Here is a 20,156-nt window from a genome sequence, read left to right on the forward strand (position 1 = left end):
TCTTCCTTCTCGACCCCTTGCGCTGGCAACTGGTTCGCGGACCATAACGAGTGACCGAATACCGTATACGATAATTCGTCGGCTTCTTTTCCTTTTGAACTCGTCGTTATGACATCACCGGATAGAAATGATTAAGAAGTAATAAACTTGTCATTTGTTTTGCCTGTGTTACATTTAAATATACATTGAAAACTGAGAAAATGTTGCAATTTGGGACAAAGGGATTCTCGTGGCACGTCGTTCCAGCGCAAGAGGTTAAACGGCATAAATAGCATTGAATAAAGTGGTTGTGTAAAGAGGAAATTTCAATCTTCAAGGCTGTGGTAGATCTAGTCAAGGAAGAAATTTTTCTAACGTTTTCACCCGGCGTGTTTGAGTTCCGTCAGTTTTCAAGGAAAAAACTTGAGACCTCCTCACTTTCCCATCCGCCACGTGATGTAAACTCATCCCCGAAGTAAACGAGCTCACGAGCGTCAAAGTGGGGGCTTCGCGGATCTCGTTCTTCTTTTTTTTTTTTCTTTTTTACAAGGTTATATCTGTTTAAATTATCGACAATATTTCATTGTCGTTGGTTAGAGTTAAGGCTCGTCGCCGTGCATAAATATATATATATATATACATATAAGCTATTTTAGTCGCCATCGAAGAAATGGGATAAGCTCCTCAGCGAATATTCCTTCGAATCAGCTTTGCTCTTTGATTTCGCTTCTTCCTAACGGAGATTAAAATACCCTGGGACGAGTGAGTAAATTTAGCACGGTTGAATCTGAGTCATTGGTGTCTAAGGTAGAGTGGCTGCCTACTCGACCATTTTTCACTTATTCCATTTCAACGAAAGCTCTCAATTTTTTTGTAAGGCCAAAGAAAACGAAAAAAGGAAAAAAAGAAAACAGTACGAAAATCCTCGCGAGTTCATCACCACTTTATGTTATCTTTTAAACCGATTTACGTATTTTTCTTTTCTGTTTTCGTTGACTCGCCGGCAACGCGTTTAATTAGCATTGTAGATAAATCGGGAAGTAAACGGAACGCAACAGATCACGGGTTAGGTTTTAAACGTTGAACGAACGAAGATAGCCGGGTTATCTTGGCGGAACTTTAAATAGCTTTTTCGACATGTCGATAAAAACGGTCGAGTTTACAAAGAAGTTACAAAGAAGCCCGCTCTCTCTCTCTCTCTCTTTCTCTCTTACCTCTCAAGGGCTATACAGCTTATTCCGCGTATTTCTAATTCGTAAATGCAAATATGTAACTCGAAAGCCGAAGCATTCGATCGTTGTTCGAATCGGAAATCGAATTCGTTTCTTTGTCGCGACTTACATTCGACGCTTTTTTTCCTTTAGCTCACGAAAGGAGCACGAACGCGAGGAAATTACGAAATGGGTAGAAAATTAAATAATTAAAACGTATAAAAAATTTTTTTGACCGTGAAACTAAATATATTAAAAATATTTGAATATTTATATATTATTGCGTATATATTAATATAAAAATATTTGAAACATATAAACAATATAAATACATTGTTTCAAATATTATATAATAATATAATATTTTATAACATAATATTATAATGTTTAATATTATAATATAATATTATAATATTAATTATAATATTATAATTAATATTTGAAACATACATTTATAATGCAATATTTGAAACATATATTTATATTTATATTGCGTATAAACAATAATTTAAACATACAAACAATTTGATTTTTTATGAACATATAAACAATTTTTTTTCGATCGAACTAAAAGATAAACGAAGAAAAAACAAATTCTAAGAATGAAATATCTTTCCCCAAGATCTTTTTAATTGCAAGTGACAAAGTTCATAGTAACTGATTACACGGATGCGTATATATTAATATATAAATATTTGAAACAAATAAACAATTTAACTCTTTACAAACATATAAACAAAATAAATATATTGTTTCAAATATTATATAATAACATAATATTTTATAACTATATTAATAATAATATAATATTTTATAAAATATATAATAATATAATATTTTATAACATAGTATTATTATATTAATATTATTATAATATTATTATAATATTTTTATACAATATTATTATAATGTAATATAACATTTTATCGTATATAAACAATAACACAAACATACAAACAATTTGATTTCTTATAAACGTGTAAACAACTTTTTCTCCGATCGAAGCCAAAACGAAGAGAAATCAAATTTCAAGAATGAAATATCTTTTTAATTGCAAGCGACGATGTTGATGTACGGGATCGATGCACGCTCGTGCGAAATTGGAGAAGATCACGGTAAATTTAGACGGTGTTCTTCGCTTCTTGTTGCTCCTCATCTTCGTTCTCGTCTCGTCTTGCGTGCGCGGAGGAACCGGCGCGAACAGCAACTTCTTGGCTTTTGAGGTCAAGGAAACAGGCGTAAAACAGGCCCGGGAACGTTCGTGGGAACAAGTACGTTCGATTTTCTAATTTCCGGAAGCGCGTCCCGCCGTCGTTGCGAGGCGGGCTCATTCATAGCGGTTATTCACGGGTTGTTCATGGTGGGCACTGGGCAACGAGTCATAAAGCCAGACCACCGACGACCCTATTTACTTCGAGTTCAATTCCGCGGTCTCCCGACGAGATACGTGACGTCAAAAGCTCCGAGTCGCAAGTTGCTGGATGACCAATGTACGAAAATTCGAGACAGCTTCAACTTTTTCGACCTACGAACCTCGATCAGTGTTCCATTTGTTTGCAGATCGATTGAAGTTTCGATGTTTCGGAATCCTCGTGCATTTTTAACAACTCGAACGACTAATCTACGTTAATCAACGATAACCAAAAATTGGAACCGTCGAATGAGAATTTTCTTACTCGAATAATTTTAACCGCACCCTTTTTTTTAAATTCAGCCTCAGAGCGACTAATTACGAACAATTGAAACACGCGTGAGTTTATCAGTGGCTGATTTAAAATGAAGAATGAAGAAAACGAGAAAGCAGAGAATATTTTGTACTCTGAGTTGGTAATCGAAAGCAAAGCGTTGCAAAATCGTTATAAAATCTTGTTAAACATAAGTAATTATTGTTATAGTTTCTTATTAAATTTCGTAAGAAATCTGCTCACAAAAATTAGGGGATACTTCCAAGTGAATATGAATAATTAAAAGAAAAAGAGATAAAAGAAAAAAAGAAACGAATGATTTCTTTTTATTAAACTGGAGCGTCAAAACAGCAAACGACAAGTCAGAGAAAAGAAAAAAAAGTTTAATGAAAAAGAATTAAATGCTTCTTCTCGAAATATTCCCTATTAAGAATTTTTCTGAGCAGTGTATTTATTCAAAAGAGTGAGCCTCCATGTATGTTTCGTCTTCTAGACGTCATCTGGTGTAGAAATTACGAACTCTTTTTTTACATAATCACTCTGTACAACGACAGATAAAATAGATATGTATGTACACTCCCATAAGTCACTGGATACTTGCTTATTTTGATCTAAACAGTTACTAGAACACAGATGTATTAATTTTATTATACAATCTTGTTGTATGTACTCTATTTACTCTATTTTATGATAATACTTGAAAACAAAACTGACATTTAACGTATATATATATATATATATATATATATATATATATATATATATATATATATATNATTTCTGAATAAATATTTCAAGGTATATCAAAAATATGTATATATATATTTAAAAAATCGAATCGATGTATATTTTGGGATGAATTGGACAGAAGGCATCGAAAATGTGTCCAAAATAAAAAAAAAAAAAAACTTATGGAAGAAATTGAAAGAAGCGTGGAAAGAAATTCATTCCGAAATATTGTTAAAATTAAACGGAAGTATGCCACGTTATTTCTGGCCTTCACACTTGCGCAAAGATATAAGATACATTAAGATACAATTTGGTAAGATTTTTGACATATAAACAGTTTTTGACATATGTTATATTTTATATATCAAAAACTGTTTATATGTCAAAAATCTTACCAAATTGTATCTTACTGTATCTTATATCTTTGTGCAAATATGAAGGCCAGAAATAACCGTGGCATACTTTCGTTTAATTATAATAACATTTATTCGGAATGAATTTCTTTCCACGCTTCTTTCAATTTCTTTCTTTTGATTTTGGACACATTTCTGATGGCTTCTCTCCAATTCATCCCGAAGTACAATCGATTCAAATTTTTTCAAACATATATACATATTTCTGATATACCTTGAAATATTTATTCAGACCATATATATATACGTCAAACATCTATTATAAAATGTTAAACATCTATTATATACGTTAAACATCTATTATAAAATAGAGTACATATTTATTCAGTCCATATACGTTAAACATCTTATAAAATTATAAAATGTTAAACATCTATTATAAACTAGAGTACATACAACAAGATTACAATAGAGTACAATAAAATTAATCCGGAAATGTACATCTGTATTCTAGTGTATACAACTGTCTAGATCAAAATAAGAAAGTGTCCGGTGATCTATGGTCGGGGGAGCGTGTATCGTGATCGCGGCATGCGATCCAGAATAACTCGACCTTAAACTCGCGAGATCGGGGAACACATTGCCGCGAGTCGATGAGAATGGATTCGAGAAGCGTCGGGAGAGGAAGGGCGCGAGAGATGCAAGAGTGGAAAGTGTTTCTGAAACTCGGATCGGCCCGTTAAGCGGATTTACGGTGGCACGCGCGGACGTTTCACGAGCACAGTGAGGCAGATAATGACGTTAAGAGGATCCGGGAGCTTGCGGGTGCCGCTGGCTGCGAGCACCATCCCGACGAAAAGTATGCGTCGTGCACCCGATAAATTTCCCTGACCTTCTCCACCTCCTCCTCATCCTCTGCCCGATCTATGCGATCCTCCCCAACAGTGGGACGTGCCGCACGCCTGTACACGATTCGAAATCGTATTGTTTAGACGGCCTTGATGAATATTCACGGGGCTTGGCTCGCTGAATATCGTATTTATCGAGCGTGTTATCGCTGGCGTTTATCTCTTTGATATTCGCGGCGTGTGTCGCGTGCGGGTTAGGGTCACTCTCGATTACAGCCGGCCGCTGGTTACTTGTTGAATATCTAATGGCTAATGCGATACGTTGCCGGCGACATGGAATTATACTGCTGCAGAAAAATTAGGAGATGTTCCCAATTGAATATGAAGCATTTGGTTTTTTTTTTGTTGAAATTTTTTTCTTCGTGATAAAAATATATTTGGTAAAATGTGTGAGAAAAGGTACAGCGGGTACTCGCGTATGCCTGTGAAATGATGAATATACAGGGTGTCCAGAAAGATTGGGACCAAACTTAGACTACGTGTTACTGATTGGTCAAATAGATGANGAGACAAGTAGAACTCAGCGAAATTTTCGCTGTTATGTGGCTCGGAACGCGAGAGAAAGAAAAGGAGAGTTTAATGGGGGTAGGTCATTTCCTATGGGATCGTTAGACCGAGGACTTTGGAGGATTTTTATTGATACGAATTGCTTCTGTGGAGAAAAGTAACGTTCCGCGTGTTACATTTACACGAAAGTGAGAAAAACACTTTATTTTGCTTTGTTTCATTGACGGAATAAAGCCCTATTGTCAGATAGTTATATAGATGATATGAATAGAATTCGACGACAAGAAAAATAAAGTAACGAAACAGAAATAACGATGGCGCAGCTACAGCAGAGTAATAATCAATATCAAACAATAAACATATTAATTAACCCAAAGGAAACGTTACAACGTGCTAATTAACCAAAAGAGGACAAATAATCACGCGTTTAATTATAATTATAATTATAATTATAATAATATTGTAATTATAATAATATTGTATAATAATATTGTACGGTGTTAATATTGTAAGTAATTATAATAACATTGTAACAGTATAATTATAATGATAATAAGAAAGAAAATTCTTTTTTACGTCAAAGTTGCAGGGTGGTGATTAAAACATAATCATGAAAACTGAGAGCAGAGAAGCAATGAGAAAGCATGAAAATTTCAAGTCGCCAAGATAATAGGTTCCACAGCGACGTTCAGAGTTTCCAAAGAGATTCCAGAGTTTCCAAGAGATTTGGTTGAAACAATTGTAATTTCCCGTGTGACAAATTTTTGGCTATTGTGTTATTGTTACCAGATCAAGGTAAAACCAAACGAAGGCACATTTGTCGAGGCCTTGATTGCTCTAACAGTCACCTATAGCAGTGACGGCGAACCTTCTTGAGAAGTAGGTCAAATTTTGTTCATTATTTTTTTTAGTACTATCTCGTGGCGTCACTTGAAAAGGGGGAGGGGAGGATGGTTAAAAACTATTTTTTTTTTTGCTTCTCACTTTTATAATCCTCTAAAAAGTTTACGTTTCCTTTTTGTTTTACAACTTTTACTTTTGCAAGTGAAGAGCAAGAANTATATATATATATATATATATATATATATATATATATATATATATATATATATGATGATGATAAGTTTATAAGAATCAACGCGTGGGTCATTTAAAAAGCCTGCATGGGTCAGTGTCTGACGCGCGGACCATAGGTTCGCCATCATTGATAGTGTTATACACTAGCTGGCTACAGCTAGCTTTCGAACTTTGCTATGAAAGAGAGAGGAACTATGGCAATGGACAAACACCTCTTCAAGTCAATCCTCACTCTGTGAACTGAAAAACAGATTCAATAGAACTTTGAATCAAACTTTGAATTAGGTTCTCAAACCTAGTCCGAGACTGTGTTACGTATTAATTTGTACAGCAACCTCGCGTCGAAGAGCGTGAGCCAACGATACTAGAATTTTAATAACGAATTAGCCAGAAAGATTTTTAAGTGTATCGCGCTGGGAATGCCGGAAGATATTTCGTTGCGTGGAGTGTTAACTTGGAAAGGCGAAATGTGCAAAATCGTTGCAAATCGATCGGATTCAACGCCGTCGAAGAGGGGGACAGGAAGGGGCGAATCCATCAGCGGGATCGGGAAATGAATGCAATCAATCAAACGCGATAGTTGGAGCGTAACGCCCGGTTGAATTCTGTTTCAGTTACTTGGAGATATACAACGAGAGGGTGAGAGATCTTTTGAAGCCGTCCTCGAGCACGAGCGGATTGAGAGTTCGCGAGCATCCTCGACTTGGCCCTTACGTTCAAGGTACCCCGGCAATCGAACATTTAGTCTCGCAAATGCCACGCAATTTCGATAATTGTCATCCAAAATAATTGTTGTCGCGGGGATTTCCTTCCACTTGAATCTCGGTCTCTTCAACGTTTTACTGCCTCGCCTTCTACCATCAATCCTCCGCGATTCAAGCTTTCAAGCTTTTTGTAAAATTCTTCTCTTTTTCAAATGCAAAGATACTTCGAAATATCTGTACTATTTGTTACCAATGATTTTTTTTTTTGTTGGTGCAATTTGAGTTTCCGATTGAAAAGGTTATAAAATTCTTAATCATCCCTTTGCTTGTTTATTTTTCGTCTGGCAAGTTATATTTCTTACCACTGATTTTTTTTTGTTTTTTTGTACAGGGTGGACCAAAAATCACTTCCTACTGAAATAAACCCGCAATTTTTTTTATTATATATTTCTCTAAATATATTTCTTTATTATATATTTTTCTAAATTTCTAAATTTGCTTACTGATTAAAGTACAATAATTTAAGTTCGTGTTTGCACTTGAGTTGATAAAATTAATTCTTTCCTATATTTAGTTTAAAAAAAAAAGGTCGGAAACTTTTGGTCTATGCTATATAATTTAATTCTATAATTTTATTAAAAAGATTATAAAATTCTCAATCACCTCTTTGCTTGTTTACTCCATGTCTGCCAAGTTACGTTTCTTACTACTGATTTTTCTGTTTTTGTACAGAATGGACCAAAAATCACTTCCTGCTAAAATAAACTTTCAATTTTTTTATCATATATTTTTTTAAATTTCTTCCTCACTGATTAAAGTACACTAATTTAAGTTCGTGTTTGAACTTGAGTTGATAAAATTAATTTTTTCCTATATTTACTTAAAAAAAAAAAATAGGTGAGAAACTTTTGGCTTACGTTATATAATTTAATTAAGAAGATTATAAAATTCTTAATCATCCCTTTTCTTGCTCATTCCTCGTCTGCCAAGTTTCGTTTCTTACCACTGATTTTTCTGTTTTTGTACAGGGTGGACCAAAAATCACTTCCTACTAAAATAAACTCTCAATTTTTTTATTATTATTTTTCTAAATTTCTTGCTCACTGGATTTATGTTCGTGTTTGAACTTGAGTTGATAAAATTAATTTTTTCCTATATTTAGTTAAAAAAAAAAAAAAATTATTGGGAAACTTTTGGCCTACACTATATATATAATTTGACTCTCCGATTAAAAAGAGAATTATAAAATTCTCAATCACCTGTCTGACTTTGCTCATTTCTCTTTCAAATTCTCAAATTTTCGACGATTCTTTGTAACAGGTTTGACCCACCACGCGGTCTGCAGCCTGGGTTCGTTGATGTCCTACGTGGAGGAGGGTACGAAGGCCCGGAAGACAGCATCGACGTTGCAGAATCGTAGCAGCAGCCGTAGCCACGCTCTGCTGACGATCGCCGTTGCGGAGGAATCGCACGGCGTCACCGCCACCCCGGCGAGGAGGAACGAGATCTCGCCACGCGGTGGCAGCAAATTACGACTGGTCGATCTGGCGGGCAGCGAGAGCGCGGCCACGTGCAGCGGTGTTCATCGACTGAAAGTGAGTCACTTCCTAAAAATAATACCTAGTTGCCGCGAACGAACAAACCGATCGATGGAGCTTTCCGGTGCAAATGGAGATCGAAATCGAATCGAAACGATTTTCGAGTCGCATGGATTGGTTTTATCTTTCACAGGTGAAACAGATCGAATCGATCATTTATTCAAAAAAAAAAAAAAAAAAAAAAAAAGACCGAGACTACAGTGATCTCGAGGTGAAAACCAACCCACGCTAATTGTAACTATACCGATGTCGAACCGATGCTTTTGGAATGGCGAGTGCGATTGTATAAAAGCGGCGGCGCGGCACGTGTGTTTTGCAGGAGGGCGCGAATATAAACAAGAGTCTAGTGGCTCTAGGGAACGTAATATCAGCCCTTGCGGAGAGAGGCACGGCCGGAAGTGGTCCGGGCAGGAGGTTCATCCCTTATAGAGATTCTTCGCTTACTTGGCTGTTGAAGGACGCACTTGGCGGAAATGCCACTACCATTATGCTCGCCAGTAAGTGTCTTCCCTTTGATCTTCCCTTCTTCTGCTCTCACTTCTCTCTCTCTCTCTCTCTCTCTCTCTTTCTCTCACCCTACCGATATTATCCACCGTCTACAAAGCCATTCCCTCCTTATGTCTCTCCGCCACTTCCTTCGAGCCTCGTTCCTCCCCCGTTTCGAGCCGTTCCACCTCGTCTCCGTATTTATTTTTAGTAGACGCCTCCTCCGCTGTGTATCCACTTAAACGATGATTTACACGTTGAACGAGCAGCTCTCTTTTCACACTGGCTCGTCGCTAATCCGTTTAATACCGTTCGTTCCAGATTCGCTACTCCTCCGGATCTCTCACAAGCCAGCCTCCCCCCTCCCTCCCTTCCATTCGAAACATGTCTGTTTCACTCCTGTTCCCGACGAGGCCCGTTCGCGAGGTCGTTCCCAGGATCGCGATATTTAATTTGGCAAGGCGACTCCGGCGGCAGCTTCCAGCACGCGGAGAGAGGAAAAAAAGAAAAAAAAAAAAGAAAAGAAAGAATAAAAATTGGCCGACGTTCTCCTTCGTCCTTCTCCCTTATCTCTTCTGTCTCCGCTGCCGCCTGCTCAGCTAGCCCTCTACCCTTTCTCAATCCTCCCTCCCCTCCGCCGCCGCCGCCACTTGACTCCAGCTTCCCATAAATTCCAGTTAATTGCCAGAGGAGAATTATTATCGCGAGCCTCTGATTCATGAAATTATCCCCAGCGATACCGGGAGCCCAGACCCGGAGCCCGGAGATGGTAATTGGTTTAAATGCTTTTCCAGGCGAGCTAAGGGCGCGGAGATTAAAATTCGATAACCGGCGCGAAAGCGCGTAGCGACGGGAATCGGTAAATACGAAATTCCTCAAGCTTCGCATTGCTCCTTGAACGTTTCGCCGGTGTCGAGGGGAGGGGGGCAGACGTGACGTCCGAGCCCCCCTCCGGCCCCTTGACACGGACGAAACGCGACAATCTCAACGCGTAGATTACTGGTAGATAGTGCTATTATGTACGTCATACATTGTCACGGCACAAATTTCACACCGTAGTTTCGATCAGTATTTCGTTTTCTGTTTTTTGGAGGGCGCCGGCGACAAGTCTTGTTTGCAAAACAAACTCCTGCAGATGGGTCGATCGTAAATCTCGTAGCATTTGAACGTAATTAGACACGGCACCTAGAGGAATTACTGTACCTATGTACAGGGTGGAAAGAAATGTTTGCCCGTGGTTGTCATAGATGAATTCTACATCTTCTTTTGGTGTCGAATTCATCTACGATCTGATGGAAATACGCGTATCGCAAAATTGACCTTGACTTTGAATTTCAAGGTCCAAAATTCTTCTTGCATTGTATTCTACTCATCACGAAGGCAAAACTTTTCCAAGGAACCGTGCAGTTCTTTCGAAAAATGGCAAAATAGTTTCGCGTCCTAACAGCGACTTTATGATTCTGGACGTCTGGATATTTATTCTGCGAATTTTCGTATTAGGTTTCACCAACATTTGTTTCATCATAGCTGTAGCATCTGTACGAGTTTAAATAATCAAATGATAAAACTAACAGTCAACGTTATTTGAAATATGAACGTTACGTAATAAAGTCGCTGTTAGCACGCACGCGTCTATTAAGAAACTTTTTGCCATTTTTCAGAAGAACTATCAGATTGCGATTTATAGTTCGTTGGAAAAGTTTTACCTTCGTGATGAGTAGAATAATGTCAAAAAGAAAGAAAATTTCTGACCTTGAAATTCTAACAGCGACTTTATGATTTTGGATGCGTGGATGTAATGTTTATATTTCGAATAATGTTAACACAGTTAGTTTTATCATTTGATTATTTAGACTGACAGTGATGCTACAACTATGATAGATTAAATGTTAGTGAAATTTGATACAGAAATATAAAGTCGCTGTTAGCATGCACGCATCTATTAAGAAACTTTTTGCCATTTTTCAAAAGAACTATCAGATTGCGATCTATAGTTCGTTGGAAAAGTTTTACCTTCGTGATGAGTAGAATAATGTCAAAAAGAAAGAAAATTTTTGACTTTGAAATTCTAACAGCGACTTTATGATTTTGGATGCGTGGATGTAATGTTTGTATTTCGAATAATGTTAACACAGTTAGTTTTATCATTTGATTATTTAGACTCACACTGATGCTACAACTATGATAAATTAAATGTTAGTGAAACCTGATACAGAACCATAAAGTCGCTGTTAGCACGCACATGTCTGCAGTGTTAAATGGAGGAAGAAACTTTTCTGTCATTTTTCAAAAGAACTCTATGGTTTTTTGGGAAAGTTTTATCCTCGCGATGAGTAGAATACAATGCCAAAAAGAAAAAAAAATTGATTTGATCTTGAAATTCTAACATCGACCTTAAGGTTCTGGATGCGTGGATGTAATGTTTATATTTCGAATAATGTTAACACAGTTAGTTTTATCATTTGATTATTTAGACTCACACTGATGCTACAACTATGATAGATTAAATGTTAATGAAACCTGACACAGAACCATAAAGTCGCTGTTAATACACACATGTCTGCAGTGTTAAATGACCAAGAAACTTTTCTGTCATTTTTCAAAAGAACTATATGATTCCTTGGAAAAATTTTATCCTCGCGATGAGTAGACAATACAATGCAAAAAGAAAAAGATTTTGACCATGAAATTTAACGTCAAGGTCAATTTTGCAGCAGATTCTTCGCACGTATCTCCATCAAATCGAAGATGTATGAATTCATCTATGATAGCCACGGACAAACTTTTCTTTCTTTTCTGTTTTTTTCTACAGAGTGAAACGTACGTTAAAATAGAGCGAGCTTTTCGCGAGACGCGCAATCACGGTATAAAAAACCGTGGAATAGAAGATCGCGTTGGCCGCGATTTTCCCGGGGAAAAAGCGCGATTAATTTTATAATAAAATACTCTACTGATCGAATGGGTCGAAAGAGCTCGGGTATTGCCTTGTCACCGGTCTGCTTTTTATCTGCGTCAAACAGTTTCCGAGATTCGATCCAATTGGAAAATTGTTTTTATTTTGCAATTTCCAGTTTATCGACATGGAGAAATCCCTTTTTTTTCCTTTTTTTTTTTTACGACAAGTGCACTGACGGTCGTGACTGCAAAAATACCGACTCCCCTACTTGTCCGGGCCGCGTTGTTGCGTTCTACCGTGATTCTCGATCTATTCGCGTCCTTTGTCAAAGTAACGTTACAAATTCCCCACCTCTCTCTTTCCCTTTCTGTCTATCTATCTCTCGTTAAATGGACAAACGTGGCGAATTGATCCGGCAGAACAGTAACCCCGGCGATCGCCTCTTCTCCGAAATTATCCCAATATTTTCGTACCAGTGGAAATTCACATCTAATGCGTCGGACGCGGTTTATAATCGGTGGAATCCAGATGGAAAAACGATCGGCTAATTAGCACAGTCCGGGGGATGGCCAACGGTAAACCGGAAGAATCGGCGAATATTCGTAGGCCGGCCGCGATGCGTTATAATTAATCGCGGCGAAATATTCCAAACCGATGATCATCGACGTGCAATTGAATTGCTAATAGCATTCGGGGCTTATTATCGACCCGGTTGTGAAACTCCGGGGAGAGGGAAAGGGAGGAGGGAAAGGGACAGGGACAGGGACGTTTAATATTCAGTGTCTGCATTAATGGTTGACCGCTTGTACAATGTACTCGTTCGCGCGCGAGTCCTTTTTCTCTCCATGCGTGGATTTGAAAATTTTCGTTCGGAACGTGACTCTTTTTTTTCTTTTTTTCTTCATTTTGCGCGTAGGAAATTCGACTGCTTCTTTCTCGTTTTTTTTTTTTTTTTTTTTTTTCTTCGCGAGGGAGAATCCTTCCACGGTTAACCCCTTGGTTACTATTGCTGCCCACGCGGTCTGAGAGAAAAATCTTTGTGCGAGGCAAATATGATTCACGCAGCGCATCGAACAAACGTGGTGCGAATCGTATTTGATTCGCACGGTCAGTCAACGCGTTAATATCCTTAACCTCTTGCGCTGGAACGACGTGCACGTCGAGAATCTTTTTGTACTAAATTGCAACATTTTCTCAGTTTTCAATGTATATTTAAATGTAACTCAGGCAAAACAAATGACAAATTTATTACTTCTTAATTATTTCTATCCAGTGATGTCATAACGACGAGTTCAAAAGGAAAAGAAGGCGACGAATTATCGTATACGGTATTCGGTCACTCGTTATGGTCCGCGAACCAGTTGCCAGCGCAAGGGGTCGAGAAGGAAGAGAGGCGTGGTGATAAATTAATCACAAAAAGACACAAATGTGTAGTGTGTAGGAAACATAATGGAAGAAGGGAGACGCAGTACGAACGCAAGGAACGTGACGTAGGATTACGTATGGTACATACATAATTAGTCGAGGGAAAATTAGTAGAGGGAGATGCTGACTAGAGCAGCTGGGTCTTGATCTCGATTGTTTGGTTTTCTAGCGATCTCGCCGGCGAGCGGAAGTTACAACGAGACAGCGCACACGCTGCGATTCGCGCAGAGGGTGCAGAGCGTGGTCAATCGGCCGGTGGTCAACGAGGATCCCGTGGCGAGGATCATCCGCGAGCTGAGGGCCGAGGTGGCTAGGTTAAGGTGTTTGTTGCTAGAAAAGGCAAGTCGACCTTCCAATATAAATCCGAGCTGAAACGAAATCTGGCAAATTCGAAAACATACAGATCGGCGGAAAATTTCAACGCGGTGGCGCGAGAGGGGAAGGGGAGAGCATGATGAAAAGCTTCAGCAACACGCGCACGTTAGACCATGAATTTTTCAAACGATTCTCGTTAAAAACGGTTTTAATTAAACTCTCGTCGAAACGTAGATTTTTCTTTCTCGACACGTTTTCGGGACTAATAGGAACACCACGACGATATTCCGATTACCCAGACTCTTATTATTGTAGAGATTTTTTGTCAACTTCAGGATCGATAATTTCAATGAATAGATTATCATTTTCAATTGATATTATTTTTGAAAGATAATATCTGTATTGTATACGATTCGGTCTCTCGTTATGGTCCGCGAACCGGTTGCCAGCGCAGCGTTGTTCAAACGTGGAGTGCGCTAACATAAGAAATCAGTGATATTTCTTAGTATGTCGGTAAGGTTCAGGTCACGGGCCACGTAAGATGCAACGTCTATTCGCATACCTCGTCTGTGGTTTAGCGTAACCGCGGATCTCGTAGGATATCGGAGTGACATCCGATCGATCGGCGTTAATTNGACGAAATTTCGAAGGCGAAAAGAGCCGAATAATTTCAATGAATAGATTATTATTTTCAATTGATGTTATTTTTGAAAGATTACAACAATATGGAGACGATTTATATTATTTAAATTCAATCAGTCGTCATTAGAATGATTAAACGATTATCCTCCTTCAGGATTCTTTGGGACAGTTAGGTCGAAACTTAAATGGTGAATCGTATGAAAGAGTTTTCCCCAAATTACCTTCGGAATCCAATCTCTTGTTTCTCAATGGATCGACCGGTATCTTTCCAAACAATCGACAAACAAACGGCAACCGCAGTTTTTTTTTCGCGCCGCGAGTATTAACAGTGACGGGGAGAGTAGGAGGGGGAACAAGTAGAAAAATAAATTCACAGTTAGCGAAGACATAGCCCCGGATATTTATTTATAATCGTAATCGATTCACCATTGCCTAGGCTGTGGCTTGGTTCGCGAAGCAACGCGGACAAACGTGATCGAACAAACGTAAACTCGTGCTCGAGTCGTACACGCAAATGAAATGCACGAGTCGATTTATTCGTAGCTCATTGACCGGTCGCGCGATCCTTCCTCTGGCGGATTGGCCCAACGATTCCGGATAAAATACAGTTGCACGGTTCGCAGGTGCGTTCGCGTTTAACGAGTGACAGAACATATCCATCCATCGGTTCGCGCTATGACTAGATTTTACAATATCCTTCGATCATGCCGCGCCGCGTTACGTAATCGGTCATTAATTAACCTCATCGAATTACCCGCGGTGGTTATGATGGCCATTATTCCTCGCCGGTCGTCCATTCATTTCCAGCGTGTGTGATCATTTTAATCAATCCCATCCGTACGCGGTGACAGTTTCCAAGTGACATTTGCCAATCGTGCCAGACCGGTAACAACCGATCGGATCTCAGAGTTAGAAACCTTGGAACGCTTGAGAATGAGACGCATGGCTGTTTGAAAGCATTTTCTGCACGCGTGATATGCACGGTGGTGATTCGTTTGATAACTTGCACATGTTTGAAACAATTACCTTCGAATCGATGCGTGTGATGAAAAATTTATTTATAGTGTTGTTCACATGTACAAAAAGTTGTATATTTATATATGCGGAAGTTGTATGCATTGTATACGTAAAATATCTCCTTAACCACTAGGTTTGAGACAAATGTGGCCTAATACATTTTTCGTTGGAATATTTAATATTCTGCCGATTAGATAATGAAAGAAATATATATTATATTGTACTATAAATATTTATAATACAATAAACACATTGTATTGATATAATATATATATTTTTTTCTTATTATAATACAATAAAAATACTTTATATTTATTACAATATAATATATATTGTAATAAATATTTACTGTAATGTAAATATTGTAATAATACAAATATAAATGTAATAATATGAATATTATAAATATTTAATAATAACAATATAAATAATATAAATATTTAATAATAACAATATAAGTAATATAAATATTTAATAATAACAATATAAATAATATAAATATTGTAATAATACAAATATAAATGTAATAATATAAATATTATAAATATTATAAATATAAATAATATAAATAGTATAAATATTATAAATATTAATAATGTAAATAGTATAAATAGTATAAATATTATAAATATTAAAAATGTAAATAGTATAAATATTATAAATATTAATAATGTAAATAGTATAAATATTATAAATATTAATAATATAAATAGTGTAAATATTATAAATATTAATAATATAAATAGTATAAAAATTATAAATATTAATAATATAAATAATATAAATATTTAATATATATTATTACATTTATATTTATATTATTGGAATATTTCTATTACAGTAAATATTTATTACAATATATGTTATATTGTAATAAATATGAAGTTTTTATTGCATTATAACAAGAAAAAAAATGTATACTATATTAATACAGTGTGTTAATATTTAAAAGAATAAAGATGACCTCGGACGTGTCGAAGTTTCCAAGGTCATCTCCATCTTTTCTTGAATCGGACCGTATATTCTGTTTCATTGTAAATCGGAGAAACATTAAATTCCAAAGTTGTGCCAGCTGCTTGAATCAGCCTGTACTCAAACATAAAATATATGCTATATATATATATATACATATTTCGCAGAACGTAGAACCAGTCGCGGAGGCGCTCTGCTGTTGCCAGACGCGGGCAGATCGCTCGTTAAAGGAATCGGCTGAACGTGGCAGATCCAGCGTGGTGAATTTGGAAGTGAAGTCCCAAGAGGATGAGACAGCGGCGATAGAATCGAGGACAGAGGTGGAAGAGAAGGGATCGAAGAGCGTCGTTTCAGTTCGAAGATCCAGTTCCAGCGACAGCTGCTGCGTCGCCGCGACGCACGCAACGAAGCCCGATCCACGGCGAAGAAAGAGATTCGGCTCGTTGGAATATTTGGCGACGAGCGAGCGCTTCAACCGGGCGAAGGTCACCGAGCTGAACGACGAGGAGGACGAGGAGGTGAGCGAGATCCACGAGTCCGTGTTCGTCGACATTCCGACGTTGGTCGCGGTTCTGATCAAGCCGGACAACAACCTTCACGGATCGTCCGTGCAGATCGAGGAGATCTGCTCGGACGAGGTGGCGGAGGAGTCGATCGACGCCGAGTTCGAGCCGGCCAACGACCACGAGGAGGAGGCGGCGTTCGACGAGTCCGAGAAGCTGGACAGCGTGGATCACGACGACAGGAGCAGCTCCGTCAACTCGTGTCACGCGTTCGGTGAGAACGAGGCGTCGTCGTCTCTCGATGTTTGCCAAAGCACCGAGTACGCGCGGCTGAGATCGCCTAGACAGAGGCGCGAGTTTCGCAAGCAGGACACGGTGGACGTGTTGCCGAGCTCGGTGCTCTCCAACTTGCACGCGTTGAAGAAATTCGGCTCGGTGGAGGCGATCGAGAAGAAGCGAGACCCGGTGTTCTCGCTGGAGAGGTCGCACACGAATTTGGAGAACCGTTCGAACTCGATCGGCGACCGTGCGAAGAAGTTGAAGAACATCCGCGAGATCGACGACCACCAGAAGAACGTCTCGAGCAGAAGCGGCTGGCCGAAGGAGCGGAAAGACAGCAACGACTCGGACAAGAGTCTGAAGGAGCCTGGCGCGAAGTCGAGGAGTTACGCGAGGAAGCCGAGCTTGGACAGTCTGAAGCGAAAGACCAGCAAGGACAGCAGTTCGAGCAGCTCCAAGGACGAGCAGATATTGATCTCGAGCCTGGCTCGTGACAAGCTGCTCCGTAGAAAGAGCTCCCTCGAGCAGGAACCTTCGACGAGGAGCCACACGCCAATACAGCGAACGAAACGCGCCGAGATCGTGGCGGCGGTCACCGAGAGGCTGTACTCGAGCAGGAAGCACCTGGACGATGTTGGACCGGGTGTACGGTCGCCGCCGGACACCGGATGCGACGCGGCAAAGTCCGCGGCGAAGCTGAAGCTGCAGGAGATCTCGAGGAAGATGCTCGGCAAGCGTAAACGCGTGTGCGTGGACACTCAGACGGAGTGCTCGAGGACGGTTCGCATGAGGGACACCGCGTCCCTCACCGAGACGCCGCAGATTACGCGTCAGGACGTCGGCGTTCTCACGGATCGTCACGAAGCCTGCGAGTACGCTTCGGGCGTACGAACGACACCGATCTTGAGGGTGAAGGAGACGGCCACTTGGACGGAGAAGCCCAGGACGAGAGTCGTCAAGTGCAGAGACGTGGCCAGTTTGGCGAACGACCTCGAGGAGTACGACTACGGGATCCATTCCTCTCCGCGCAACGACTCTGGCATTCTTTCCTCCTCGGCGCGCAATCACGCCGAGAGTAACTCGAGCAGCGCCGAGGTGTCCGATCTCCAAGGCCAAGACAGACGAGTGGCGTACGCGGAAACTTCGACAAACACCAGCACGTTCTCGTCCTGTCGGAATCTCGCGGTGCAGACGTCGCCGTTGAACGAGGCAACGGCAAGCTGCGCGAGACAGTGCTGCAGCCCTCGAGCCAAGGATCCTGAAAATCGCGACAGAAGCGTCATCTCTATCTCGCTGCCGGACACCGTCAGCATCATCATCGAGACGACGAGCGCCGTAGGGGACTCGAGGATCGTCGCTGCAACCGCGCAGATGGATCACAACGAACCGTCGTTGCAGCCGAACGATGCGAAACGAGGCGGCGCGAGGGAGGCGGGTGCCCAGACCGACGACGAATGGAACGATCCCCGTAACGAGATCTACTGTTCGAGGGATCAGGCCGCGTCGGCGCCCAGCCAAACCGACGGCAGGGTGTTCCGGATCGAGAACATCTTTCACGACCCTAACAACGCGGCCAAGAATTCGAGAGTGGATTCGAATCGAACGGAGGAAGGGACGAGGATAAGGAATTCCATTACTTTCCGGAATTCACTGGGGACGTCGTACGTGTCACAGCCGAAGAGGTACGAGCTGGCCCACGAGGGGCTTCACGCCGGAGGATTTATCAGGAATGGATTAATCACCGAGGCGTTCATCAACCGGAAGCGCAGTTTCAATTCGAGAAGGGCGCCGAGCACGGCCGTTTACCAGGATCCTTGGAGGAACTGGCAAGTTCCCACGTCATCGACCATGGCCAACAATTTTTCGAAAGGTCTCGGTGCTGTCGTACCGGCCGCCTGGCGACCGGAAGTCGAGGGAACTCCGTTCGAACTTCGTGGGAGCTGCGTGGAAGCTGGAGAGTCGCCGGCCGATCACTTTCAGTTGGACAGCATCGACGAGATTTCGGGGACGAGGTCGCCTTATTCCGGCTCGTTGAACGGCAACGCGGCGGATCACGAGCACGGCTTCTCGGACGACAGTTTGGACTATAACGAGATCAACGTGTCCGACGAAACGTTGAAAGCGAAAGCGACGACGGAGCAACGGGAGAAGAATCTCTGCCCGCCAGACGTGGTGGCACACACGAAGAAAGACTGCCCGAAAGCGGTCGACTCGTCGGAGAAGAACGAGCCCGTTAGCGATCCCGAGGACGGCCGGATCGCGGAATTCCCAAAGAGGAAACCGATCGAGACGACGACAGACGCGAGCAACGCGCGAGATTACGAGTCTTTGATCTTGGGCAGAGCTTGTTACAGCTACGAGGAAGCCAACGACGAGTCGAATATTCGCGCGGACGGCTCGGGGAAGAAGAAAGTGTCCTTCTGCGAGAGGAAGTCGAGCCCTGAATCGCCGGCAACCTTGAAACCCATCATTAAGAACAGGAAAAAGAAGAACGCGACCGAAACTGCGAGTCCGATTCGTTCTTTCAACGAAGACGGGAGTGACGGCTCTCGGCAAGAGGAGAGTTTGGAGGATGGCAACGAGGACGAGGATTTCGCGGCGAATTCGAAACATTGCCGCAGGAAAGTCAAGTTCTCCGTGGAAGAATCGTCGGAGAACACGTCGTGCAGCGAGTCGGATAGTTACGAGAACGTGGAGGACGAGGAGGTGGAGGAAGGAGAGGACGAAGAGGTTCTGCTCAATCGTGAGGGCGAGAACGTTCTCGAGGAGTATCTGAGCGAGGCGGTGACCTTTATGCGAAACTTGAACTCTGTCAGCGAGTACGCGAACAGGAGCATGCTCAAGAGGTGAGGAACAATCGCAAAAGAACT

General features: G+C 40.7%; 1 protein-coding gene across 1 annotated transcript in view; it reads left to right on the forward strand.

The window, feature by feature from the left end:
• LOC122538587 overlaps positions 1 to 20,156 on the forward strand; it is a 46,914-nt gene that overhangs the window by 23,139 nt on the left and 3,619 nt on the right. The window contains exons 4-8 of the mRNA XM_043672804.1: positions 7,064 to 7,170; positions 8,474 to 8,748; positions 9,071 to 9,248; positions 13,728 to 13,897; positions 16,672 to 20,132. Coding sequence (XP_043528739.1) covers positions 7,064 to 7,170; positions 8,474 to 8,748; positions 9,071 to 9,248; positions 13,728 to 13,897; positions 16,672 to 20,132 — 4,191 coding nt within the window. The remainder of the gene's footprint in view (positions 1 to 7,063; positions 7,171 to 8,473; positions 8,749 to 9,070; positions 9,249 to 13,727; positions 13,898 to 16,671; positions 20,133 to 20,156) is intronic.

Source organism: Frieseomelitta varia, unplaced genomic scaffold (genome assembly GCF_011392965.1).
Source record: "Frieseomelitta varia isolate USP_RPSP 00005682 unplaced genomic scaffold, Fvar_1.2 scaffold_168, whole genome shotgun sequence".
NCBI classification, from domain to species: domain Eukaryota; kingdom Metazoa; phylum Arthropoda; class Insecta; order Hymenoptera; family Apidae; genus Frieseomelitta; species Frieseomelitta varia.